This window comes from Cydia fagiglandana, chromosome Z (assembly GCF_963556715.1).
Source record: "Cydia fagiglandana chromosome Z, ilCydFagi1.1, whole genome shotgun sequence".
NCBI lineage: Eukaryota > Metazoa > Arthropoda > Insecta > Lepidoptera > Tortricidae > Cydia > Cydia fagiglandana.
This window is the reverse complement of record NC_085959.1, coordinates 40,445,405-40,471,419: the sequence shown is the minus strand read 5'-3', so window position 1 is coordinate 40,471,419 and position 26,015 is coordinate 40,445,405. Positions and strand designations below refer to the sequence as shown.

The 26,015-nt window shown below is 38.4% G+C and overlaps 4 protein-coding genes, 1 long non-coding RNA gene and 2 other non-coding genes across 7 annotated transcripts in view; 1 reads left to right on the top strand and 6 right to left on the bottom strand.

Moving 5' to 3' along the window:
• Positions 1-21,470, top strand: part of LOC134678438 (innexin inx7) — a 114,997-nt gene extending 93,527 nt beyond the window's left edge. The window contains exon 9 of the mRNA XM_063537015.1: positions 21,460-21,470. The gene's annotated coding sequence lies outside the window, so the exon portion shown is untranslated. The remainder of the gene's footprint in view (positions 1-21,459) is intronic.
• Positions 1-23,963, bottom strand: part of LOC134678414 (pre-mRNA-splicing factor 38B-like) — a 284,815-nt gene extending 260,852 nt beyond the window's left edge. Inside the window, exons 1-7 of the mRNA XM_063536986.1 lie at positions 23,761-23,963; positions 23,565-23,690; positions 21,793-21,917; positions 20,545-20,680; positions 17,495-17,708; positions 16,238-16,363; positions 15,699-15,909 (exon numbers count right to left, since the gene is read on the bottom strand). Coding sequence (XP_063393056.1) covers positions 15,702-15,909; positions 16,238-16,363; positions 17,495-17,708; positions 20,545-20,680; positions 21,793-21,917; positions 23,565-23,690; positions 23,761-23,776 — 951 coding nt within the window. The 5' untranslated portion in view covers positions 23,777-23,963 and the 3' untranslated portion in view covers positions 15,699-15,701. The remainder of the gene's footprint in view (positions 1-15,698; positions 15,910-16,237; positions 16,364-17,494; positions 17,709-20,544; positions 20,681-21,792; positions 21,918-23,564; positions 23,691-23,760) is intronic.
• LOC134678443 (uncharacterized) overlaps positions 1-26,015 on the bottom strand; it is an 87,592-nt gene that overhangs the window by 10,790 nt on the left and 50,787 nt on the right. The window lies entirely within an intron of this gene.
• On the bottom strand, positions 2,124-14,662 carry LOC134678418 (tRNA N(3)-methylcytidine methyltransferase METTL6). The gene is made up of 12 exons (XM_063536992.1): positions 13,889-14,662; positions 13,482-13,636; positions 12,004-12,057; positions 11,054-11,085; positions 10,776-10,825; positions 8,924-8,975; positions 7,386-7,429; positions 7,030-7,057; positions 6,508-6,556; positions 5,905-5,959; positions 5,103-5,143; positions 2,124-2,217 (listed from the first exon to the last, which is right to left on the bottom strand). Exons 1-3 carry the CDS (start codon positions 14,545-14,547, stop codon positions 12,053-12,055), a joined length of 819 nt encoding a protein of 272 aa, XP_063393062.1. The 5' UTR covers positions 14,548-14,662; the 3' UTR covers positions 2,124-2,217; positions 5,103-5,143; positions 5,905-5,959; positions 6,508-6,556; positions 7,030-7,057; positions 7,386-7,429; positions 8,924-8,975; positions 10,776-10,825; positions 11,054-11,085; positions 12,004-12,052.
• LOC134679513 (small nucleolar RNA snR60/Z15/Z230/Z193/J17) lies at positions 9,035-9,121 on the bottom strand. Its single transcript, XR_010100338.1, has one exon. It is a non-coding gene; the product is annotated as a small nucleolar RNA snR60/Z15/Z230/Z193/J17 (small nucleolar RNA).
• On the bottom strand, positions 10,886-10,970 carry LOC134679518 (small nucleolar RNA snR60/Z15/Z230/Z193/J17). The gene has a single exon (XR_010100343.1). It is a non-coding gene; the product is annotated as a small nucleolar RNA snR60/Z15/Z230/Z193/J17 (small nucleolar RNA).
• LOC134678431 (ubiquitin-like protein 5) lies at positions 24,850-25,811 on the bottom strand. Its single transcript, XM_063537007.1, has 3 exons — positions 25,683-25,811; positions 25,429-25,609; positions 24,850-24,905 (listed from the first exon to the last, which is right to left on the bottom strand). Exons 2-3 carry the CDS (start codon positions 25,604-25,606, stop codon positions 24,862-24,864), a joined length of 222 nt encoding a protein of 73 aa, XP_063393077.1. The 5' UTR covers positions 25,607-25,609; positions 25,683-25,811; the 3' UTR covers positions 24,850-24,861.

Below are 26,015 nucleotides of genomic sequence, written 5' to 3'. Positions count from 1 at the left end.
CTGCATAAAAACCTGCGTAATTCGGTTACTGAGTGCTGGCGAGTCGAACACTACAAAACCAGTCTAAAATGTGTCATCGAGATGCGTAACAAAGGCGCGTTATCGGAGAGCGCACCTACACTGGTTTTTTGAGCGTTGGACTAGCCCGCGCTCGGGTGCCAAATAGAATGAGTATGACCCTTTCTTGCAGGTAAGTAGCACGTGCGGTTTTACTTAACAATAGACAATAGGATTAGCCGCCGGGCTCTGTTACAAAACTACGCACTATACTCCATTTACAGAGGGTCGAAAGAGCATAGGCAAAGATCTTCGCTTTCTGACAGTAAGCGAAGTATGTACGTTCGTACAAATAAGAGTTCTTGTCCCATGACAGTCTTCCCAACAAAACATGTTATATTCTTCACATTGACAGTAATTTAGTTTTAGTATGATATGAGCATGGCCAACTAGATCAAACATTCTAGATTATTTGTCGTGTAAGAATGGTTTATATCTTCCCGCAGTTACACACTCAACCAAATTGTAAATGGGAAATTAGTGAGAAATTCCATGACAAGCTATAGTTAGTTTTTTTAGCATTAGAAATAAGGTACACAATCTTGATGCGTCTTTTAATTGAAAAACACATTATTAAAATAAGTTACGGCATATATGTAACAATTATGAATCTAATACGATCATAATATATTCTTCTGCTTTCATAAGTAAGTTTTTGTAAGGGAGCGCTGGTGGCCTAGCGGTAAGAGCGTGCGACTTGCAATCCGGAGGTCGCGGGTTCAAACCCCGGCTCGTACCAATTTTTCGGAACTTATGTACGAAATATCATTTGATATTTACTACTCGCTTTTCGGTGAAGGAAAACATCGTGAGGAAACCGGACTAATCCCAATAATGCCTAGTTTCCCCTCTGGGTTGGGAGGTCAGATGGCAGTCGCTTTCGTAAAAACTAGTGCCTACGTCAAATCATGGGATTAGTTGTCAAGCGGACCCCAGGCTCCTATGTGAGCCGTGGCAAAATGCCGGGATAACGCGGGGAAGAAGAAGTAATAGTTTTTGTTTTATAAAAAGCGTTTTTCAATTAAGACATGTCAAGATCGCTTACCCTTCAAGTTCTTTCGAATGCTAAAAAAATCGAACTATAGATTCTTGCAACGGAGAATTTGCCAGTGGGTAACTAACTATACATTGTATAATTAAAATTAGCATCATGATTGCAGAAATTAACTATTAGGAACAAAACTGATTCGAAACATACCTACAAGTCATTGTAGATCTTGCAGTATAAACACAGCAGTGTCAAGACACTAATGAGTAATGACTGACAGATTCAATAAAATTTACAGAACTCTATTGTCTAGTGTCTGACAAGTGTCTGACCATGTTTTGTCATTCTATATTATTTCTTTATTTAGAACATTGTTTATTTCTGACCATGGAGGTTGTCTTATTTATATATCCCATGGCATACCGGTATCCGTCCCATTGTTTGGTCATTGGAAATTATATGGTTATAAAACCAAGGGAACCTATGTTTTCAATTCTACGGACAACGCTCTGAAGAAGTAGAATCGATGGGCTTTCGTTGAATACTTTCATGTGTGGCCTATGCTCTTGCTCTAATGGCACTAATTGGAGCGATTTAGATATAGTTCCCTACCCTGTACAGTCGCCATCAGATATATCGGAGCGGCCAAGGTGCTCACAAATATCTGAACACGCCTCTATTGCCAGCGTTAGGGTGCGTGTTCAGATTTTGGGAACACCTTGGCCGCTCCGATATATCTGATGGCGACTACATAAGCACAATTTCACAATATGTTGTAAAAAAATATGGGAGATACGAAAACGTACGGTATTTTTGTAACTTAACGGAAATTTACATTAATGTTCTGGCCCAAATTGGAATTTCGCATTTATTCCACCAGCTTCAAACCAGCCACAAATTGTATCCAACCAATATCCCGATCGACCTTTCAATTTTACTGCACATTTTCTCTTCTCTTTACGTAAAGTGCGTTAGGATTTTAGAAAGGAGCGTATGGCCATGTTATTTATTATCGTTATAATTTGAGAGATGTCCAAATTTCAGCACGTGAGGGTCAGTGGAGAATCAAACAATAAAATTCGCAACGTTCACTTTATTAATGTGACCATGGCAAATATATTAATGTAATTTTATTATATCATTCGGTTCCGATGTCCAGTGGAGTTCCGAACCTGTAAATAAAAATTGTTATTTTTAATAATAAATAAAGCTATTCAACATTTTCAATAAACGAAACAGTTGAACAAGACATGAATACATGCAGTTAGTACAGGCTATGAATTGGAAGAACTTAAGGGCGCGGTGCGTCCAAAACTGGCTAACATGTCATCCGCGAACGCAATAGTGTCGCAAAAGTACCGCATAGTACCGGAATACACACCGTCATATTACGAAATTCACGCGAGCAATTGAAGAACCTTTCGCAAATGGCGCGCTAACGGCCTGGACGCACCGTAACCTTTTCACCTCTAAATTGTAGTTTTCCGTGTCGTGCGTCCATATAACCGCACCAGCCACGTGCGCTGGCGCGGCAGTTTTGACCACGTTACTATCCGTCTGTGTACAGGGGGTGCGGCCAGGAAGACCGTACTCCCAAAGGTCAGACAGTGTCCGGAGACACTGGGTGACCTTGTCAGACGGGCGTTGGTGGCGGTTGAGGGATGAGGGGAACAAACTGAGCCCTGGGCTGTGTTGCATAATAAACTACAACTAATATTACAAGCGGAACTTCTTTTCTAATTTCACTTATTAGAAAAGGAGTTACGCTTGAAATATCAGTTGTAGTTTATTATGCAACACGGCCCTGGTTATTGGAAGTTTGTCTCGATAACTAGGGGGGAAGAATTTACATCCACATCAGTCGAACGCTCCGCGAATGTAATCGCGGAAGGTTTGCTTAATCCGCGTGTTATGTTGTATAGTTGAACGCCACAACTCCAATGCAATTCTTCGCGTTACAGCCCACACGGTACAGCGTTTGATTTATTAACTGGACTGACTGGCACTGCCGCCAACTTGTGCCATATATCCAAAAGGCTGAACTCTGCGGGTTATTCCCAGTAGTTACCATCATACTGACCCAAAATTCAATTTTATTTAGACCTATTTTTTTTTTATAGTTTAGATATTATGCAGAGTGCAGACAGACTACTCAGCACTTCAATTCAGTACGAGCACGTGATGTTTCAAATCATGAAATGGGCGATAATTCATCCAACTGGACTAATTTCTAAAAACAAAAATATTTTGATTGTTCCATAAAAACCATAAAATGTGATAAGGCGAAATGGCTGTTTGGACTCAAACCTTGCCATAAAGCCAAGTACTGGCAAGCAAGTTGTGTACTAAATATAACGTTCACCTAACAGAATATCCTATCGTGTGCCGCGATTATTTTTTTCAAACAGTTTCCTCGGCGCGTTCCGGCGTAAGAGCGCATATGTGACGTCCCAAGAGTAAAGGTACCTTATGGCGGTTGGCGCTTACGCTATTATTAACGCCGCTCCAATATTATTGCGGCGCTATGCGACGTAAGCGCCAGCCGCCATAAGGTACCTTTTGCCATGGAACGCCACATATAGCCTACTTAATGACGAGTGTCTTTTCAAAAGGGCGTATTTTTGTATGGATTTAATACATAAATAAGCCCTTTTCAAAAGACACTCTTCAAATGATGCCAATGCCATGAACCCTCTTCACAACATAACCCTTGTTATAGTTAGTAAGCGTATGAAATGTGGTTAGTATCGGTATAATGATAAGCAGTTAGTTTGCCTCCACCGTGCCCAATGTATCTGACAAGCTCGCCCAGTATCAAAAGCAGTTATGAATAAATATGTCGCTTAACTTCAAACTCGGGTAAATCCATTGGACCCTCTCAGCAAATATCTACCCTATTACGTTTTCTTAATACCAAAATCGCATAATCTGACAGATGGATTTACCCGAGTTTGAAGTTAAGCGACTCAAATGTACGGTCGCCATCAGCTTCGGAGCGGCCGTGGTACTCAAAAAAATCTGAACCCATACTCTAGCGCCTTGACAATAGAAGCGTGTCCAGATATTTGTGAGTACCTACCTTGGCCGCTGCGATATATCTGAGGGCGACGGTATAGCTATACCACTTGCGGAAAGTTTTCAAAATATTTATAGAAATTTTCTCAAGAAATTCAAGAATGGGATAATCCTTATTCGCCATAAAAATTTGTAAGCTCATTCAACTGGCAAATTCCGCAGGCATGTGCAGTAATTATGAATAAGTACGTAAAATTACAGCCTTGACAGATGGTGATCAGTTCAGAACAGCCATACTCAACATTTTTTTATGAGGGCCACAAAGATTTTGTTTTGTGCAAACAGCAAAAGGCCTAACTGCACATCGGTGGACATTATTACAAAATGCATAAGGTCCACCGATGAACAGTTTACAGTGTGGGCGATGGTAGCCACGGGCCACAAGATGAATTTGCTCTGAAGTAAAATTCGGATGGCAAGGTTATTTATCTATACCAGGATCACCTGGATGGTCACACTCGACAAAACCTTCAGCCTCAAATCGTTATCATCTCTCACTAACTGCCAGAGTTTAGCGGTAGAGCAATTATGATACGGTCACGTGGCAGATATGATTACGAGTACATCGCTGATAAGAGCCATTTAAAATCAACCAACAGAGAATATTATTTTATGATACGTTACTTTGTTTCTTTTACTACCAATGTTTCACATTACCAATTAAGATATTAGTAAAAACATAAATAATATTGTGATATTAATCACTTCTCGATTGGTTGAAGTATCAGTTAAGTCTGTGACGTAATTAATAGATCAAAATCGTTTTCGTCGTTTGGTTTTCTTCAAAGATTGGCCCTATAATTTAAATTTACATATTTGCAAGATATTCAATTGTAGTTACCACATATTTTAATTATATTGTTAGTAGATTAGACGCAAATGATATTAATAACAACAGAGGCGCCAAAAATGAAACAAAGTTGATTTTGATCCAATAACACCTTACAAATGTGTTAGTATTAATTACAGTTAAAGTACTAACCTCATCAAATCACGAATTCTTCATCACCAATGCCATTATACCTACGAAAACGAAATATACTTTCAAAACAATACTCCGGTACTCCGGTTAAAGTGAAGGTTGATCATTTAAAGTTGTGATCAGACGTGTAGAGTTATCAACAGGGTTTATTGGGTTCTCTCTGTTGAGGGAGACCTGAAGGTCGGGTCATCATGCACAGGTTGATTCACGGAAACTGGCACGAATGGAATGAACGAAACTCTCTTCATTCACCCATTCATTCCATTCGTCCCAGCTCTTGTGAAGCGATCTGTACTACTACAGATTCATTACATTTATTAGTTAGAAAACTCAAAAGTAGCCAAGCAGGTGGCCTCTCGAATTTCGCAAATTGCGGACATGTTTGCTGCATTGCTGCAAGAAAATTTGCTGTGCCCTAACAGGGTATCATGTACTGACTATATTTTATTTAACATCTGTATGTAATGAACATGATTGCAATAAATAAATGAAATGAAATGTTTCTCTGTCACTCTAATTACGCCTTAATTCGAGTAAAAGAGAAAAATGCTCCCAATTAGCGAAGTTATGGTGTTGGCGCTATAAATTTATATACTTATGGACGCTAAATATAATTACGCACGTGCGATAGAGATAGGAACAGGCGGGTCAATGTACTAAACTACAGCATCCTTAATTTAGTTTAAGTTGTAAATAATTAGTGTTCCGTACAAAACTTTGTTCACGGAACACTTATGGGATCACTTCGGTCTTGCAAATCAGTTAAATGCGTTTTTTTTTTAAATCTACAATGTAAATCTACCTGTACGAAGGCGTTCCGCCATTTTATGTTTCATGACGCCGCTCCTTATCAGTACCTGTTGGCAAAATAACGTTTTAAAACTAAAGGTTAAGCGCCAACTATACAATGTGGTACAGGTTGAATGGAATCAAGACGCGAATGTGGTCAACATGGTGTTATGGGTTCGCTCTGTTGAGGGAGACCTGAAGGTCGAGATCATCATTAAAATCTATACAAATCCTATATACAAGTAGGCGCTCGGTAATTGGTGCATCAGAAATTTTCCCCCTAAGCCAGATTGCTTGAACCGCCGGATTATTAGATTTGTATACAAGGTAATAAACGCTTTATACAGACAATAAATTTTACATAGGTATCAAATGCAGTTGCTGTGTAATCCAGTATTCGGTTGTATAAGCTGCCTAATGTCGTATCACCTAAGTCGGTAATTGCCGGATTATTGGGCGTCCATCCGTCCGGGATTGGCAAGGGCAAAATACTGTCGGTCAAGGTATCTACTGAACAGATTTTTAGGAAATTTACCTCGCATAACGCGCGAATTCGTTCGCAAAGACAAATATGTTTCTAACATTCAAGGAGATATAATAAAAAAATAGTTTTTACCTCCTGTGTTTAAGCAGTGAAGTTAATTGTCCCGCCTGCTGATCAATACCTTTAAACAAAGAAAAGCTATGTTAATATAAAATATGCAAACTAACTTAATATTTAATATCAATACAAATTTCATGTAAATCAGACGTAAGGGTGGTCAACAGGGTAGTTTGGGTTCTCTCTGTTGAGGGAGACCTGAAGGTCAAGTCATCATGCACATAGCCGTTGTACTCGGATCAAAATTTGTTGTCTTCTTTCTGACCACTCTGTCACTATAATTTCTCTTCTATCAAATTAATAAGTTTTTGGCAAATTTTCATTATTGGTACAAGCTTTTATCGCTGTGAAAAAAAGTATTCTTTCCACAGGCAACTAATACTCATTGAAAGAATTCTAAAAACCCCAAACACAATTAGGTAGCGATGTTTTTTCACAGAGTTTCTATGGCCACCTCCTGTCTCCATTATCAGATCAGCTTGATGGTACCATCATATTGCCAGACTTACATGTATGCAAATTTAAAGAACTACTTACCAATTGCGCACATTTCCATACCAGTATTCTGTAAAAAAAATATGTTTGGTTTAATATAATTTACATTGCAAAAAAGTTACCATATAATTTGTATGCAATTCAGTTGAGATAGTTATGCTAACAGCATTATAATCAGATGTCCCTATCTAGAATCATCATTATGTTATAAAAAATGAAAGTTATTCATAATACAATTGACTTTTTATATTGACACTATTCTTTTCTACAAGTTTATTTACAAGTTGACGAAACATGAAGTGAGCCGATCTGGTACAAACTTAAGTTGGGCTCACTTTATATTTCGTCCACTATAATACAAAATGAAATTTCCATTTATAAGGGTGTCTTAAACTTACCTAAAGGAAATATATGCAAGTAGCGCTCTTCAAGCCATTGCCCCCTGCAACCAAATACATGAATAAAGCATCTTCAAAAACAAAATAACAATTATTCATAAATAAAAATCAAATCAGTAGGGATAGTTATGTTAACAGCATCATAATCAGATGTCCCTATCAAAAATCATCATAATCATAATACAGATGTAGTGCATAATTATTTACCATCGTATTTTTACCGAAACGTACGAACGTGTCTTACTATTTCAGTCAGTCTCGGTACAAAAAGTACTGAGGTTGACTGATGCAGCATGACAAATACGAACGTTTCCGAAAAAGTACCATCACACTCCGCGATGGTTACGCCATTTAGGATCCTAACTAAATTAGTTGTTCCATACTTACACTATGGAATGTCCAATTTAGCTAGAACCCTAAATGGCATAACAATCACGAAGCGTGACTGTACGATGGAAAACAATTTATGCACTATACTTTAAAAATAACACTTACATTCTAAGTACCTTTACCTGTCTGTCTTTACTAACGCTTGCGTAATTGAATTACCTAGATTCATATCGTCACTACTTAGAAAAATCTCTTATCTTGCACTGCTACTCAAAGTAAACACGTAGTAAAATATGCATCCCATACATCAGCGGTCGGCAACCTGCGGCCCGAGTGCCGCCTTGGCTATTTTGTATGTAATAGTGACAAACGACAATGTCTCATAAAGTCATAAATATTAACAAAGTACGGCCCGCGTCACCTCCGTTAACTACTAAGTGGCCCTTGGCTGCTAAAAGGTTGCCGACCGCTGCCATACATCATTGCCACACTTTTCTTTTGATTGACAGAACAAGAGAACAAGAAGTTTTTTCAGTCACCATATTTAAAAGCATAACTAGTAAACTACTCAAAAACCAGAGTTAGTAATTCTAGACACGACCATCTACTTAGAAACCTAGACTGTAAATTAGGAGCAGACGACACCGCGGATCAATACATTCGCAATTGCGCTGGAAAATGAATAGACCCCCTCCTCTGTAACCTAGGCGATAGACGGGGAAGTCTGTGTTCACAGACAGGGGGGGGATGTCTCGCGGCTACAGCCCAATATCAACCATCGCCCATTCCGATAAGGTTCACGACGCACACGGTAGGCGTAGCGTTCAAAGGATTAAAAAACCGGGCAAGTGCGAGTCGGACTCGCGCACGAAGCGTTCCGTACCATAATGCAAAAAGAAACAAAAAAAAAACGGTCACCCATCCAAGTACTGACCACTCCCGACGTTGCTTAACTTTGGTCAAAAATCACGTTTGTTGTATGGGAGCCCCATTTAAATCTTTATTTAATTCTGTTTTTAGTATTTGTTGTTATAGCGGCAACAGAAATACATCATCTGTGAAAATTTCAACTATCTAGCTATCACGGTTCGTGAGATACAGCCTGGTGACAGACGGACGGACGGACGGACAGCGAAGTCTTAGTAATAGGGTCCCGTTTTACCCTTTGGGTACGGAACCCTAAAAATATAATACTAAAGATCACAAACCTATTGTTATCTTGACACAATCTCGGGGCTCAGCGGCGAGGAGTATAGACATCTGTAAGAAAATATTCCTTAGAAAAATGACAACCAAATCACTACAATTTAAATTATTATTGTATACATCAGATAGGAGCGAAAGACAATAAAGTGTGTACATCAAAATGATCAGATGAACTATGAAATCATCATGATAGGCAACAAACTGGAATAAATAGAAAAGTATACGCGCCACTTGCACCATCCCAGTAACCCGTAGTTATCCGGTTAAACCTGGAGTTACCATGGTTACCAGTACAGTTTGATACTGGGTTAACGGTTTAGCCGCTTAACCCCTAGTGGGATGGTGCAAGTGGGAGTGACCCCACGTGTATTGTACACCGCGAGCGACTCAACTGGACAGCGCGCAGTAAGATATTTTTGAATATTGTTCTAACCAAACAAAACTTGTTTTAATATGTAGTGGAAAATCGCGTATTCGGTAATATTCAAAGCTGCGTGTCTATATACAGGGTGATCAATCTAAATGGGTCAGTATGGAGAAGTCAGAAACTATAAGAGATAGCGAAATCTGTTCTTAGGAACCATGGCTTCGATTTTAGATTTAATAATAATGGCATTAAATTTTTTTTTTAATCTATCATACATAACCGGGATTCGAACATGGTCAATATTCTTGTTGTTTGTTTGTATGGCAACTTTTAAACGATGCGTGATAGCTGGGGGGTGCTCGACCAAATATCATAGAGGGCCCCGAGACAAAACAAACTACATTAAAAAAAAATCAAAATGGCCGACTTTTTTTTAATTTTTTCAAGTTGGTCCGAGCGCGCTGAGATTTGACATGTGGCGAGCCTAGGGGCCCAAGATTACCATGTCAAAATTTTTTTTTGAAAAAATCCAAAATGGTGGCGGACACGGGCAAAGTCAAATATCCAAGTAGGTTAAGCGAGCCCGAAGGGCGAGCTTCTGGCCGGGAAGCCGAAGGCCGACCCCGGCGGAGAGCCGAAGGCCGACCCCGACTCCCAATAGGAAAAGTGTTGGGTCGTGTTTAAGCTCCAACTGCCCCCTCTCATGTGACGCTTCAGGCCTTCAGCCCTACGCGGAGCTCGGCCTTTGGCCTTCGCAAGCCTCGACGCTTCGCCGTCGGGAATTCGGCCCGCCGGCTTCGCGCATCAAGACAGTTGATTTGGTAAAACGCTTGGAAGCACCGCATTCATGCAGCTCGGCCTTCGGCCTCGCGTTTTGGGAGTCGGGGTGGAGGCTCCGGGCCTTCGGCCTTCCGTCGGGATCAGCTTTCGGTCTCCCGGCCTGAAGCTCGCCCTTCAGGCTCGCTTAACCTACTTGGAAATTTGACTTTGGCCGTGTTCGCCGCCATTTTGGATTTTTTCAAAAAAAATTTTGACATGGTAATTTTGGGCTCCTAGGCTCGTCGCATGCCAAATCTCAGCGCGCTCGGACCAACTTGAAAAAATTAAAAAAAGTCGGCCATTTTGAATTTTTTTTAATGTAGTTTGTTTTGTCTCGGGGCCCTCTATGATATTTGGTCGAGCACCCCCCAGCTATCACGCATCGTTTAAAAGTTGCCATACAAACAAACAACAAGAATATTGACCATGTTCGAATCCCGGTTATGTATGATAGATTAAAAAAAAAAAATTTAATGCCATTATTATTAAATCTAAAATCGAAGCCATGGTTCCTAAGAACAGATTTCGCTATCTCTTATAGTTTCTGACTTCTCCATACTGACCCATTTAGATTGATCACCCTGTATATTCCGACGCTGACGGTAGCCAATCTTTTTTGTAAAATAAGTCATAATTAACTCTTGTATAATAAACAAATATATAATTACCGATCGAAAGTGCACAGTAGTCTCCATTGGCTGGTATTCTTTCTCATGTTCTGCAAGGAAAATGTATGTAAATAAAACGCATACTGAAATATAGCTCCATTTTATATAAACAAGACTATCAGATAGGAGCGAAAGACATAAGCATAGTGTACATCAAAACATTCAGCTGAACTATGAAGTCATCATTTAAACGGGTTTTAATTCAATATTATTTATTTTTTGACGAAATGTTTCGCATATTGTAAGAAATTACAGAAAAATAAACAGCAATTACTCACCATGCAGGAGCCACGTGTTCGTAACTTAGTACCTGTAAAAAGTAAATAAAAATTTACAATCACTTCAACACCACAAGATATGGAATAACAAAAAAAAGCAACCAGTTCAGTCTGCTTTAGAGCAATTTGTGCATCAGACCTCACAAGAATGGCCCTAAGCTATTGCAACTCATTCATTCAAGTCATTCATTCACTCAGCCTAGTCATACTTTATACTGGAACATGGCAGTCACACCGGAGTGAACTAATCTGAGTAAACATTTTTGTGAGGCGCCCGAGGGTCTCAGCTGCACTGCGCTGTCATCATGACTGGGATTGTTTGTACCATGCTCATGATGCAATAAATAATAAATAAATAACTCAAATAAGTAAATCCTTCACACGGCAAAATGCCTCGAAATGGATGCTCTCCGACAAACGCGTATGCGGCGGCCGCCATTTTGAAAACTTGCCGCCTCGCGGCTGCGCGTACACGCCTCAAAAATTTTACATATTATACTTTGCCGCCCGAGGACTTGTAATACTACAATAATATATATCTATCCAAACTTACTTCTAATCTACGAAATATACAGCACGCCAGTTATATAAACTTTTATATATTTAAAAATTGTACTTCTTTTAATACAATATGAACTTCTACAGAATTAATTACAATAATTACTAACAAGCTGTTCAAACTAAAAGCTCACAAAAATTTAACCCTTTGACCGCCAAAGACGCGCGCGGCTACAGCCCAGTTACTGCCAAGTTTGTGCAGTCAGTATGGTCAGCGATAAACAACCTTCATGCATTCCGACAAGGTAGGCGTCGCCGCACACGATAGGCATGGCGTTCAAAAGGTGTAAACAGCATCTAACTAAGCTATCCGCGTCACCAAAGAAATACCACAAGCAAAGACAATGTCCCCAAAATAAATATAGCAAATGTGAAAAATAAGTAATACATACCCATTGAATATAATTCTTCCTGTTCAGTCACACATCTTCATGTCAACTCTCAGTCTGAAACAAGCATTTTGCATTAAAAGCTGTCCAGTTAAGTCATAATATTCCTCTACTGTTCATATTTATTCAGATAGAGCTAATATACATGCAAAAATCAGGTACATCAATGGTTAGCATTTTTCATCATATAAAAGGGGAAACTGGCCAATTTATGTATTTCTTATGTATGTTGCAAGTTACTTTAATAATATTACTGTTTGCATGGGGTCGAAATAACAGTGTAAACTGGTTATTGATATTTTAACACAGTACTCTACTTTCTAAACTCAGGAGATCGAATGAGGTTTACCTGAATGTGTTTTTAAAGTATTGGTAAGCCATATAATACAACAGACTTGACAAACCACACAAACTTATGAAAAGATAATCATTAATCCAGGAATGTCGCAAAACTATCATGTGTTTCAACTGCTATTATAAAAAATTAAATGACAGCATTATCATTCCCACTCAAAGCAGCCAAAAAAATAAACTAATTTACTTGAAAAAATTGCACACAATAAATAGCATATCTAAATACAGAAACTACTTTTACTAACATGGATAACACAAAACCACTATCTACAATAAAATAGGCCAATGTAACAAAAAGTATGTGTCAGTTTGCTTTTGTTGTCTTGTTTCTATCTCCAAAATATGAGGCAATGGTGTTTTAGTATAAGCCAAAGAGGCATTGAACATTTTTCCCTATTTGATATACACGGTGTAACATGAGGAAACCGAATAATTTTAACCACGCATCTCTGAGGTCAAAAGAAGTAAAAAATGTAATATGAGTTTAGGTCAATTTCGCCAAAAAAAAATTTTTTTGTATTGTTTTTTAAATTTTTTGAATGTATTTGTACATAAAAAATAAATGTTATTGGTAAACTTGTCACTTAAAATTGATTTTTACATTTCTTTTTGGTAGAACTTACTTTTTGCAAAGTGTTACTTGTCACTTTTTGACATCTATCAATAAGGATATTTAGACTACGTCCCATAGTAGCAACATCACCATCAAAAAGGCCTTTTACACTATGTAACAATAAAAACTTGTTTTTTTTTAAATTAATAATATCTCTGAAACTAGGCGAATTTCAAAAAAGTTTATAGAACATTTTTGTCTCTAAATATGATCAGGAATACGCTGTTAAAATTATTCGGTTTACTCATGTTACACCGTGTATAATTTATGATACAAATCTCAGTGTGGCTGACTGGTGAGAAACAAGACAAAAAAGAATTATGATCCATTTAACCTAAAAGAGTTGACCATGCTTGTGGGACTAGAAGAACATTGTCAAACTTAAATGCCAAGTAAGTCCAAAGAATTAGCAGCTTTTTAGTTTGAAGATGGTGGAGTGCATCCCATACAAATATGTTCAACCCACTTCAGGAGACAACAGATAACATACAAATTTAAGCAGCATGTGACATACCCTTTTTTCTAAATTTTCCCTGCACAAAGATCCTAGGCACGTCCACACCCTCCTTGAAGTTGACGGTTCTCCGCTGCACATAGCTGTTGGTGAGGATCTCAAAGCCCACATTGGTGAACAGAGACGCCAGTTCTTCTTCGGTGAAATAGTAGCTCCTGAAATAAAGAGTATGTTTAATAAAGAGAAAACATTTTTTAAAAATTTTTGGTAATTGTAAGGCTGACATGTCGTATCGTATGGTGCCTGCAATATAGCCACATTAGCACTTTAGGGTTTAATAATATTTTTTTATTTAGATCTAATCTCCAAAAAAATCATTGTGAAAATTACTTAAGAGATTGGACATGAAGCTAACACTTAAGTATAGAAAAAAATATTCTCAAGTTAGACAAAAATATTATTATTACCTAGTCCCATCTTGACGCATATAGAAATTCTCAGCAATCTTATGGCCAGGTTTGAACCTCAACTGAGCCATATCGTACCGGCCGTAGTCTCTAAACAGCAAAATACCGCCCGGGCGAAGCACTCTCAATGCGTTCTGAGCCACTTTCTCCCAGCACGCCGGCTGAATGGCAGACAGGACGAAAATAAGGCTAGCTATGTCCACGCTGGCTTCCGGAACGTTCTCAAACAACTCGTCAGTAGTCAAGTCAGCGCAAAAAGCAGTCATCTTGCTAGGATCATAGAGCTTATTATTCTTTACGAACTCGACAGCACGCGGCGAAAAGTCACACGCGTAGAAATAGAAATTATCGAACCCTTCTTCCACTAAAGGGAACAGCATGTTGCCGACGCCGCACCCGAGCTCTAAGAATGTGATTTTCTGCTCTGGATCGAAGTTAATAAGTTCCTGGAATTCGCGCGTGGTCCAATGGCGATCGCGGAAGAACTTGGTCTCGTTTCGCTTGTAAAAAATGTCCCAGTGACGCTTGGCGTCGCGTTCGAGCTTTTGAGCCTTCGTCTCGGGTATTAAGCGGGAGTTTTGCGCCTCTAAACGCTGTTTCTCTTCGTCGGTGAGCTCCTTCAAGCGGTGACCAATCACGTCTTTTTCATCAGTTTCCATCTCGCGTTTTATTCAGTCTTTTCACAAAAAAGTTTCAGCGATCGATTAAAACGCTGCTAAACTTTACGATGACGGTGATATTTCATATAAATCTAAGTTAAAACACTTTAATATTAAAAAAACTTACACTGACTTTACTAGGAGCGACCGATGCCAACCGCGACGCAAGAAGAAAGAATGAATCATAGAGTAACTTATATATTGGAATGAATTGACACTGACAGCTCAAGTAGCTTAAAGACTGACAGGCAATCAGTTAGGCAACCTAACAAAACGATGTGAATCGATTATAAAGCGCCTCACAGACGTACAGATGTAGTGCATCGGATTTTCTCGGAAACTTTTTGTATCGAAACCAAATCGAAACTGACTGTTCGTAAGTTTCCGTAAAAATACGATGGAATATAATTATGCTCTACATCTGGACTTACTCGACAAAGGACTGTCTCATTTCAAACAGACAGAATCATGCTATCTTTATCTTACACTAGTACTAGCACCCAAAAGAAAAGGATGAGTAGTTTCTTTTATTCTTGTTTACTGACAAATTTGGTTTGACCAACTATACCGTAAGATCCTGAAATATTTATATTATAGCTAAGCACTACACACTAGAAATATACCGAGCTGTAAGTACGTAAGACTTATAGCTCGAAATATATCGTAAGACGTCTTGCAATGTATATTTCGATATATTAATTTACATTATAAATATCTGTAACAGGCTTGTTGCGTGGCCAGGGCCAAACACAGTCATAGAAATCTAGTTTTAGGAATTTTAAAAATAGCAAATGTTTGTCTGGGAACTACTCTAATTTTGCTGACCCACGGGCTATAACAGTGAAAACCGAAGTTCGTAGATTTCGAGCAACTCTCTCTGGCCCTCTGTTTCTACACCCCTCTCGCCGAATGATAGTCCTATAACCTATGATTGACTTCAAGAGACACTTTTAAACTCCTTCTAAACTAATCATTGTGCTACCCTTCCAAAAAGTGTCTACAAACATTTTACGATACAGATACTCCATATAAATAAATAATAATAATATACTCTCATTGTGAGCATCATTCGTCCCGACATAGGGCATGAGGGTGAGGTTGGGCTAGTAAAACAACACCTAAAACATTATCAATTACTCTTTATTCTTTACACGTTATCTATATCTGCGGTCGCGCGACCGCGACCGGTGGCGGTCGCGGTCTCTGCGGTCCCGGTCCCTGTCTCGATCGCGGCGGTCTCGGTCCCTGTCGCGGTCGCGCCGGTCGCGGTCGCGATCCCGCTCCCGCTCGCGATCGCGCGTGCGGTCGCGTTCGCGAGATCTGTCGTCGCGCTTTGGAGGCTCCCGTTGTCTGTCTTTTGATCTGTAAGAGTAAAATGTCGATTTGTAAAGATTTTAGTCTAAAATTCTGTGCATTAGAACTGACCAAGCTAACTCTGCATTTGCAATAACAAGTGTTAATTTAGAAGTCGAAAAATGTCTTTAAATACTTTTGCGACTGCTACTACTGGTTAATGTAGTCTGACAAAAAAAGAATAGAAATTAAAAAGTGGCAATACTGTAGTGTCGTCCTTTCAAATCAATCTATATAAAAAAACAGGAAGACACTACAGTATTCCCACTTTTTAATTTCTACTCTTTACTCGTATTGTCTTTATATTATATCTGTAAGAGACGAAATATAATGGTACCTGTCGTCGCCGTAATCCCGGCGGTCGCGGTCGTCGTGGTCGCGCCGGTCGGGCTCCGCCCTGCCCGGGTTGTAGGCCCGCGCCACCGGCTTGGCTGGCGCTGTGTTCCTGTTGTGTTCTCCTAACCTGCGTTAATTAGTTTATTATAACCAGAGACTAGAATATTCAAGGCGATTCAAGTGCCTTTTTACTATTTTTCCGTTTTAGCTTTAAGCCCAGGCCACACCTCCCCAAATGACACACCTCTTGCGTGACGTGCGCGTGTGCGTGTATCGAACGCATTGCAGCGCCGACTAACTGGCTGCATGCACGCGTACACAGAGCGGAGCGGAACGGCAACGTCGCTATGATGACGTTGTGTTGAATGGTGTTCCCTATGGCCTATAAGATGGCAAACCGAACAAGTCCGTTCACGCACAGCAAGCTTGATCAGCATTTGTCGGGCCGGGTACCGTATAGTCGTGCTACCGACCTTGAAAGAACCATAAACTTACTTTAACTCAATCTGCTTCCGAATGGACACTGGTATCCTCGGGAAAAGCGTGTAACAGTTAAGCTTGATGAGCATTTGTCTGACCGGGATCCCTGTGGCCGTGGTACCGACCTTGAAAGAACATAAACTTACTTTACCTCAATCTGCTTCTGAATGGACACTGGTATTCTAGGAAAAAGCGTGTAACAGTCAAGTTTGATGAGTATTTGTCTGACAGGGGGCCCCTATGGTCGTGATACCGACCTTGAAAGAACTTAAACTTACTTTAGCTCAATCTCCTTCTGTATGGACACTGGTATCCTAGGGAAAAGCGTGTAACTGTAAAGCTTGATGAGCATTTGTCTGACCGTGACCCCTATGGTCGTAGTACCGACCTTGAAAGAACATAAACTTACTTTAGCTCAATCTGCTTCTGTATGGACACTGGTATCCTCGGGAAAAGCGTGTAACAGTCAAGTTTGATGAGCATTTGTCTGACAGGGGGCCCCTATGGTTGTGGTACCGACCTTGAAAGAACATAAACTTACTTTAGCTCAATCTGCTTCTGTATGGACACTGGTATCCTCGGGAAAAGCGTGTAACAGTCAAGCTTGATGAGCATTTGTCTGACCGGGACCCCTATGACCGTGGTACCGAACTTGAAAGAACATAAACTTTAGCTCAATCTGCTTTGGGAAAAGAGTGTTACAGTCAAGTCTGATCAGCATCTGTCTGACCGACACTCCTATGGTTGTGGTACCGACCTTGAAAGAACATAAACTTACTTGAGCTCAATCTGTTTCTGTATGGACACTGGTATCCTCGGGAAAAGCGTGTTAAACCAGTCAAGTTTGATGAGCATCTGTCTGACCAGGGCCCCTATGGTGGTGGTGCCGCCGCCGCCGGCGCGAGGGTCGATCTCCTCCTCATCGTCGAGATAGTCGGCGAACCAGTCGAATAGGTCGGCCGGGGGTTGCGTGTAGCGGATGTACATGAAGCCTGAAAAGAACGAAGTTAGTATTAGAGTGGATCAACTATTTATTGTTGTTATTCAGTTAGGGCTTGTGCCCAAATAGTAGCACAGTTTTTAGAAGGAATGTTGTATAACGATCTACTAACGTGCTATTAGATGACCAATCATGGAACCTTATAATATAACTTATGACTACCACAAAAATTGCCATTTATTAAATAAATCTCCCTCCCGTCCCTATTCACCCAGCACGGATAGCATGGTACCATTTTTATAATTTGTCATGGCATGCGTCTCTTTGGCCCTTTCATACTTGTTTTGATAGAACGTGACAGATGATAAAAGGCGACCATATTAGCCTTGCAGGTTGACGGTACTAATCTCTCGCCATCTCTTCTTAGGGCTCATTTAGACTGCGTGCGAACTCGTATGCGATTTTAGTTACATTGCGGACTGTTGGTCCAGCCAGTCCAATTCAACCGACTGATCAAAACCAGCAATGTAATGAAACTCGTATGCGAGTTCTCGCATCGGCTAAATAGGGCTTTAATATAATAATTTCTCGTTCTCTGTTAAATTGTAGTTTAGCAAACTTTCATTATTTTCATGACAATACAATATCTTAATACGCTAACATGGAGCTGATCTGATGATGCAGTTGAAGACAAGTACCCAAACAATACACAAAGATATTTTTAGACATGTAAATGAAAGAAATAACATACAGCAATAAAAATGTGTATCAAGAAAAATATAGTAAGTACTTAGTTACAATTGTGTGAAATTCCATTTATTGATACATTTCATTCGCTAAAGCATTTCACACATTAAGTATATAAGATTTAAAACACTCTCAGTACAACACACACAGGAATAAACATTCGTAAAAGTATGCAATAGTTTTGCCTTATTCAATTTGACATCATTTAAAATTGTAATGCCTTTAATGTCTCTTTTGTTTTGTTTAAATAGATATTTTACCTTTTCCCGGAAACGAGATCGTTTCCGGGAAAAGTTCACTGAATTCTATTAAAGGTACACTAAAGTTCACCGAAGGTGCAATATAATATAAATATTTTATTTTATATAAATATTTCGTTCAAAGTCGCTGAAGTCCACCCGCCATCCTGACGCTCACATTTTATTAATTGTGAAGATTGCCGATCTTTGAAAGAATCGCTTGCGCAGGAAGGTGTACGAACCCCGTGACGCTGATTGTAGTTTAATGTGCCGGGTTGCAGTTTTTTTTATCAATAGTCAATATCATCATCATCTACATTCCACGCAGACGCAGTCGCGCGCATAAGCTACTTTATAAATGCGAAAATAATTCTGTATGTCAACAGAAGTCTGCAGCAACCAACCGCTGAACCGATTCAGATGCAATTTGATATTGAGATAGGCCCGAGAAAAGACAGCATAGTTTTTATCAATCATCATCATCATCATCATTCCACGCAGACAAAGTCGCGAGCAGAAGCTAGTAGTTAGAATTAAATATCTAAAAGTTCATACCGCATAGGCGTACAAGTATACAGTGTATCAAACGTAATGTGCAAATATTGGTGATCATAAAAACAAACACAATAAGTTTAAAGGAAAATTTCATTTCTGGCATAAGCTTTTATCGCTGACTGTACTTTTCTTTTCTCAGGGAACTAATACTCATTGAGACAATTCTAAACACAATTAGGTTGCGTTGTTTCATCACAGAGTTCCTATGGCCACCTCCTGTATCCATCATCAGATCAGCTCTATGGTAGCCCAATATCGCATTGTCACCCGACTTACATAATTAAGTATGCAAATTTTCAGCTCAATCGGAGATCGGGATCTGGGATGGAAGGTCAGATGGCAGTCGCTTTCGTAAAAACTAGAGCCTACGTCAAATCATGCAATTAGTTGTCAAGGAGACCCGAGGCTCCCATGAGCCGTGGCAAGCATGAAGGATCGGAGATCGGGAAGCGAGTCAAATTTAGCTTCTAAGATTTGACCCACACTAACTAGAATAACACACAACACAAGACAAAGTATTAACTAACAGGGCAAGATAATTAAAAGCTTGTAAAAACTGGTTAAAATTAAACTCAGTATGCTCTGCAAAATTAGTTAAAACAGAAATAGCTAAGCATTTGAAATCATTGCTGTTTGTTTTGATTTTCTTATGTCAATATCCAGAGAGGAAAATCGGGACTACGTTTGTATGGGCGAAGCAGTCGTCCCGTTTTCCTTTTAAAATAAAAATAAATAAAATAAATTAAAATTTTAATGATGGATAACTAAGAATCAGGTGGGCGGCACGCTTGTTTGTAACCACTAAAATACAGGATGCTAATCATTACAATTTGATACAGAATTGCAGACTAATGACGTTCGCAAAGCAATGAATATGGTAAAACATATTGCTTATGCATGACTGGGTACACAAAATTATACATTGAATATGAATACAGTATATTTTCGTCCTTAGACAAAAAATAAATAATACAGAAAAACAGGAAAAAATAGTAGACATAGTAGTAGAAAAAAGACATAAAATGCCACTAAGAACTTGCTTTGAAATGATCAAATGAATGATGTACTAAGCAGAGCAGTCTATAAGGTACTATTACTAACGATAACCCAAAAAAAACAGGAAAACTAAAATGTTGGGAAAATTGCAAATTGTTTATAAATATACACTAGTTACTACATAGAATACCAAATAACTCCCATTCCTATAAATAATATTTAAAGAAACATTGTCGTCATCTACCGGAGTATAAGCGAAAGGTCGCCATCTTTTCCAGCATCAATTTTTCCTGGTTTTCTTTCTTAGACTTTATCTTATACGGAGTTATATATATCTTTGGTTAAACTTACCCAGCGCTCTGATGTACGGCGAGTCTGTATGCTGCAACAGTCCGTTGACCTGCTTCCTGGTCAGACGCAGGGTGTACAGCTTGTACAGGAGACAGAAGGCGGTCGAGACGATGCCGCCGGCGCCCACGCCGCGAACCTGGAAACACATGTTATTGCATTATTGGGAACGTGCGAAGTCGGTGGCGCTGATCGTCACAAACACAGGTAATCTTATGGAATGTCCGCAATTAGTACTAGCGGCAGCCGCTTGAACTAATTTTACTCCATAAGAATTAACGTAGAAATTCCGCCAAAATGAGGGCAGCACCAGTCGTGCACATAGCGAATAGTCGTCATGACTGCATCGGTCTATAGGTTCATTGTTGGTTTCAAACGAGCTGGTGCGAGATTTGTACTGAACTGTATAAAAAATTCAGTCGTCAGCTTTCGAAAAAGAATTTCAACTTTAGCATTCCGATTTAAGGTTCCAATTAGATTGCACTTTCGTGAAAAGTGACTCTATCTTCAAATGAATCGTCGAAGCTGGATTAATTGGAATTTGGAAGATATCTGGATTTTTTGGGAATACCTTGTACATTCGTGCGGCCTGGAAAATGGTTAACAACTTTCAACCCTATCATCACTTCCTTTGAGCGCGGTTCACACTCGCGATTTGCAAGCGAGTTGAAAGCGAGGCAAGCGCGCAACGATCACGTTCGTGGCGAGATCATTGCGCGATCGCGGCGAACTCGTTGCGCACACGCAGACAAATCGCTGCGCGCTCGCCTCGCTCGCAAATCGCCAGTGTGGCCGCGCCCTTAGACGTGCTTTTTCTTCTACCTTACAATAACATGACAAAAATATTCTTGGAAAGGATGAAGTGTCTCGTTTTTCGCCAATTATACAACCCAGGGCCGCAAACTAGTAGGAATATAGACATTGAAGGGTAGAGTTTGACATTTGTGTGCAAAGTGAGATATGTGTATCACTAACCCCCATTTTTCCTCTTTGGATATTAAAAATGCAGAAAATATACGATTTTTTTTCGATAATTATTATAAATATATTATAAATGGAAACTTGTTTTTCGCTCCTAACTCTTATAATAATCAAACAAAGGGGGATAGCTGTGTTTAAGATACAATAAGTTGTTTTAATATGTCAGAGAGGAAAATGGAGACTACCTTTGCATGGAGAAGCGGTTGTCCACTATCCTCTTAGTAGTCAATTAACTTATAAACTAAATGTTAGATTCATACTCATACTCACACCGCCGCACATGCCCGTCTGGCCAGCGGTCTTCCTGCTGCCGCGCTCCCAGGGCTCCAGATGCTTCACCTGGTAGTAGATCTCGTCCACCACCTCATGGTACGTCTTCAGCTTGAACAAGTGAACTGGAAACAGGATTGTTGTTAGAAACATCGAACTATTATTACTAACATTTAAAACCAGCACAGAGAGTATTTTGTGCTATGAGCTTGTAAATTTACTGTATATTTAGTTATATTACTTTTTAATATTTGCTATATATATATATAAATATTGTATTTTAAAATGTGCAGGACGGATGAGTATGAGTAATATTTTGGCACCAATCCCAATGTATATACATTTTACTCTTATTGTGGTCATATCATAACATACTTGAATTAATATATCACTAACAAAACCAGAACTATTTACAAATTTACTATCATTCATTTGGAGCATATGTAACATGGGATGGGACACAGAAATCAGAGGTTCCCAATCTTTTTTGTTGAGGTCCTTTGTTATATTTTTTTTTGTGAATCCCTTGTTCCTGAATTGAGTGTCCTAACAACTCAGCGATACCCCAGAGCCTTGCAATAGATTACAGTTAGGGAACCCCTGCGATAAATAAATCATTACCTAACACCCTGTCCAGCTAGTGAGGGAATCAATAATTATACTATAGATATACAAAAACAAACCAATTATACTATAGATATACAAAAACAAACTAATTTATTTATCTCTATACTCCTCCTACTGTAATAATCCTTTATTTCAGACAGTAAATTTCATTTTTTCTATAGTTCTTGTGTATTTATTTCCCTGTCTGTGTGCCACTTATTGGCAAAAGGCCTAGTACTCCTCCTACTAATGACATTTAAATACTAAATATGTGGGTTATCCCATAATCATATGGAACAAATTTAGTTTGCAGTTGACTAGATTTAGCTAGTTTAATTATATACACCGTGTTTTTATTGAATTCCGTTAACTTCGGGGTATGGTTAAGTATGTTTAAGAGAACTAAATGACATAGTTCATTTAAAAAAAAACAATTTTTGCTTTTTTTTTAATAATTAACTTTAAAAAGTAATTAAATGTAGCATGTACCGTTGTTGTAACACGGGCATTACATTTAACTCAACCAAACAATTGAAATCTGTGACATATCAATGTCATTTCGAACATCGATCGACCGAGATTGTACTTAAGTTTAGTAGCAAATGTATGAACTCATTCTAAACACTAATCAATATGTAAACCGGCCCTAAGGCAAGTGTACACGCTTTTAGAGACCTTATAGGAAAAAAATAAAATATTGATTATCTCCGAAATGGAGTTAATTAGAATATCGGTGTATTTGAGAAAGTTACTTGATTTAAGCTCAGGAATGCACCTTTGAAATTAACGGAAATCAAAAAAAACACGGTGTATTAAGTGTGCTGATAGATTAGATGTGAATAACTCATTATATTTATAGGGATGATTGAGAGAAGTTTACAAAAATATCATGTATAGTGTACCTAAACTAAAGCTCATGATTTCATTACGTTTATCACTATTCACATTCAAATCCTAAATTCACGAATCAATACCAGCTTAGTCCTTAAAATTCTGCTTAAGAAAAAATACAAAATGATGACATAGGGTGGTGTTTTTTTCTTATAATATCTTATTGTGCCTTATAAAGGGTTAAGAAATAAATAGCCGAATACTAATGTGAAAGTAAAAAAAAATATTCGTTTTGTTGTCGAAACTCCACTGCGTCGTTATGTTTGCTTACCTACCTTTGAAGTAACTCGAACCTTGAATATTAGCTAATATTAAATGGTTCAAATTCATGGTTTCCTGACTACCCCATATCGGTAGTACGTTGTGCTGTTTGCTCGTCTTCGCAGCCTTTTGCTGTTGATCTGAAAATCACGTCACGTTAAAGCATCAAACAACAAACATTCCCATTCGGTGAATTGGTACGATATCTACCTTCAGTTTCGGACATTGTAATATACTTATCGTTATAACTTGTTGTGAATAGTCTATAGCACCGTGTCAATTGAATTAAAAATAGTTTCAAAGACGAAATCAATCAATATAATACAATTAATAAGGGTTGTACAATTCTGAGTCTTGACTACACACGCACGGTTGACATGACGTTATGCAGTAATGGCGGCGAACGATCTAAACCGGAAACATAGACCGAAACCAGGTCCAATGTTGCCAGATGTAAATAAATATTACCCCATTCTGCTAAAGCTAGACATTCAATGTGTTTCTGTCGATGGCTGTACAATCGAATCGACTATATCTGAATAATCGATTGTTACTACTTATTTATTAACCTCGTGCCGCCCACCATACAAAATTATAATTAAGCCAAGGAAGTTAGAATCTTGTTGTACTTTCAATTAGGTTGAATTTCAATTGTTCGGAAATATTACGAGACAAATGAAATGCTACCTACTTCGTTTTTAATTAAGGTTGACATTCCATCGAAACTGAGTATACATCGTAATGTACATTGGGCGGCATGAGGTTAAAAAAAAATACTAATTTATTGTAACGGCACTCTTCTCAAAAGAAAGTTGTATTTAGATCTAGAAGTTGTATAATGTAATTTCATAAAAGTATGACGTTTAAAATAACACTTGCACTGCGTGGGCTATCAAATCCACTGCAGACTTTTCTTGGTCTGACTCTACCTAGTTAACCCTTAAATTTATTCGTTTAAATTTTTGTATGATTAAATTGTTACGACCAGTCAGCCAGGCTTCCAACTTTTCACATACATGGTGATACAGAGTTAACTAGGCGTTTTTTTAGAAAAACCTATAGCCAGTTACACATAACAGTTGCAAAGACAAATGCTATTTTTGATTTGTTGAAATAAAGAAACCCTTTGGTAGGCCTCTGGGTGGCTAGAGGTTAAAGTAATATACTTACTCCATAAAATTGGGCATGAAATAAAACAGTATCCTTGTCAGTTAATTTATATTATTAAAGTAATTCTACAGGTATAAAGAACATAGATTATAGATACATTTAAAGTTAACTTAACTCTTAAAAGTAATGTTGATTAAGGACTTATTGGTAGTAGAGCTCCAGGTTCATTCCATCGTGGATTTCATCTGTGTATGGAGTTAAGAAAATATTTTTGCTGTAAAAAAAATAAAAACCCACAATTTAAATAGGGTAAAATATTAAATCATTTATTCAATAAACATCAATACAACAATTGTACCCATGGTTGCCGCATTACCATGTTTTGGAGAAATTTATCAATCACTATGTATGTTAAACAATAGACAGAGATAAAATTGGTAAGGTGAAACTGTGATTCCATAACAAACTGAATCCCAAATATTTATGTGCGACACACATTCACAACTCAGGGGTTAGCGGTGAATGGCTCAAACCTGATAAAATAGGTGTGGCTGTAATTTTTGTCTTCAACGATTCTATCTCATTCTATCTTTCAACTTTATCACTAAAAATATAATAGTTTGTAAGTCATTGGTCTGAAAATTGTACAAGATATAGAAATATGGTTAAAATATAAATGTTGGGGGAATATGAGTAATTTTGGACAGCATTATTACTAAAAACGATCTTGGGAACTGAAAAGTCATTGAATACATATAAAAAGGATACAATCTGATAGTTTGATGTGGTCTTTGAACACGGTGTACCATTTCTTCAGAACTATCTTGTCGTATCTCGTGCCGGTCTGCGCTGCAATCAGCTTCTTGAGGTCCCCCACGGTGTCGTCGGGATTGCATTTCACCCTCACCTTCTTCCCTAGACGATCGTTACAAGTAACTTCGAGCATTTTCTAGGACAACAAAAACTTGGTTAGCTAGGTTGTTTTGGAGTCGTAAGTTTTATGTATGTTGTGTTTTACTTACAGCTTAAATTATTAGTGACAGTATTTAATTGCTCTTGGAGAAACTGTGCTTGTCACTGTTTAATAGGTTTCGCTATATCAACAATACAATAATAATAAAACATGCAGCGACATCGATGTCGTAGTCTGACAATAGAAATGAGTGTTTAGATATTGCTATAAGTAGTATAAGTATAAATCATCATACTTGTTAGTTGTGTCGTAACTTTAATTAAAAATTAAGCAGATTATTATAATATAAACCTAATTTTATGGTTTATATTTATGCACGTTTTAAAAATAGCGTGCAGTTACAGGTTCATATTTTACATGTTTATTTTTGATAAAATTTTCA

What these genes read in the sequence shown, in the direction of transcription:
- LOC134678418 (XM_063536992.1), bottom strand. Translation starts at nt 14,547, where the DNA reads ATGGAAACTGATGAAAAAGACGTGATTGGTCACCGCTTGAAGGAGCTC. An exon ending in ATGCGTCAAGATGGGACTAG is followed by an intron (nt 13,637 to 13,888) that starts GTAATAATAATA and finishes TCTTTATTTCAG; the next exon opens with GAGCTACTATTTCACCGAAG.
- LOC134678431 (XM_063537007.1), bottom strand. Translation starts at nt 25,606, where the DNA reads ATGCTCGAAGTTACTTGTAACGATCGTCTAGGGAAGAAGGTGAGGGTG. An exon ending in CCACATCAAACTATCAGATT is followed by an intron (nt 24,906 to 25,428) that starts GTATCCTTTTTA and finishes CTCCATACACAG; the next exon opens with ATGAAATCCACGATGGAATG.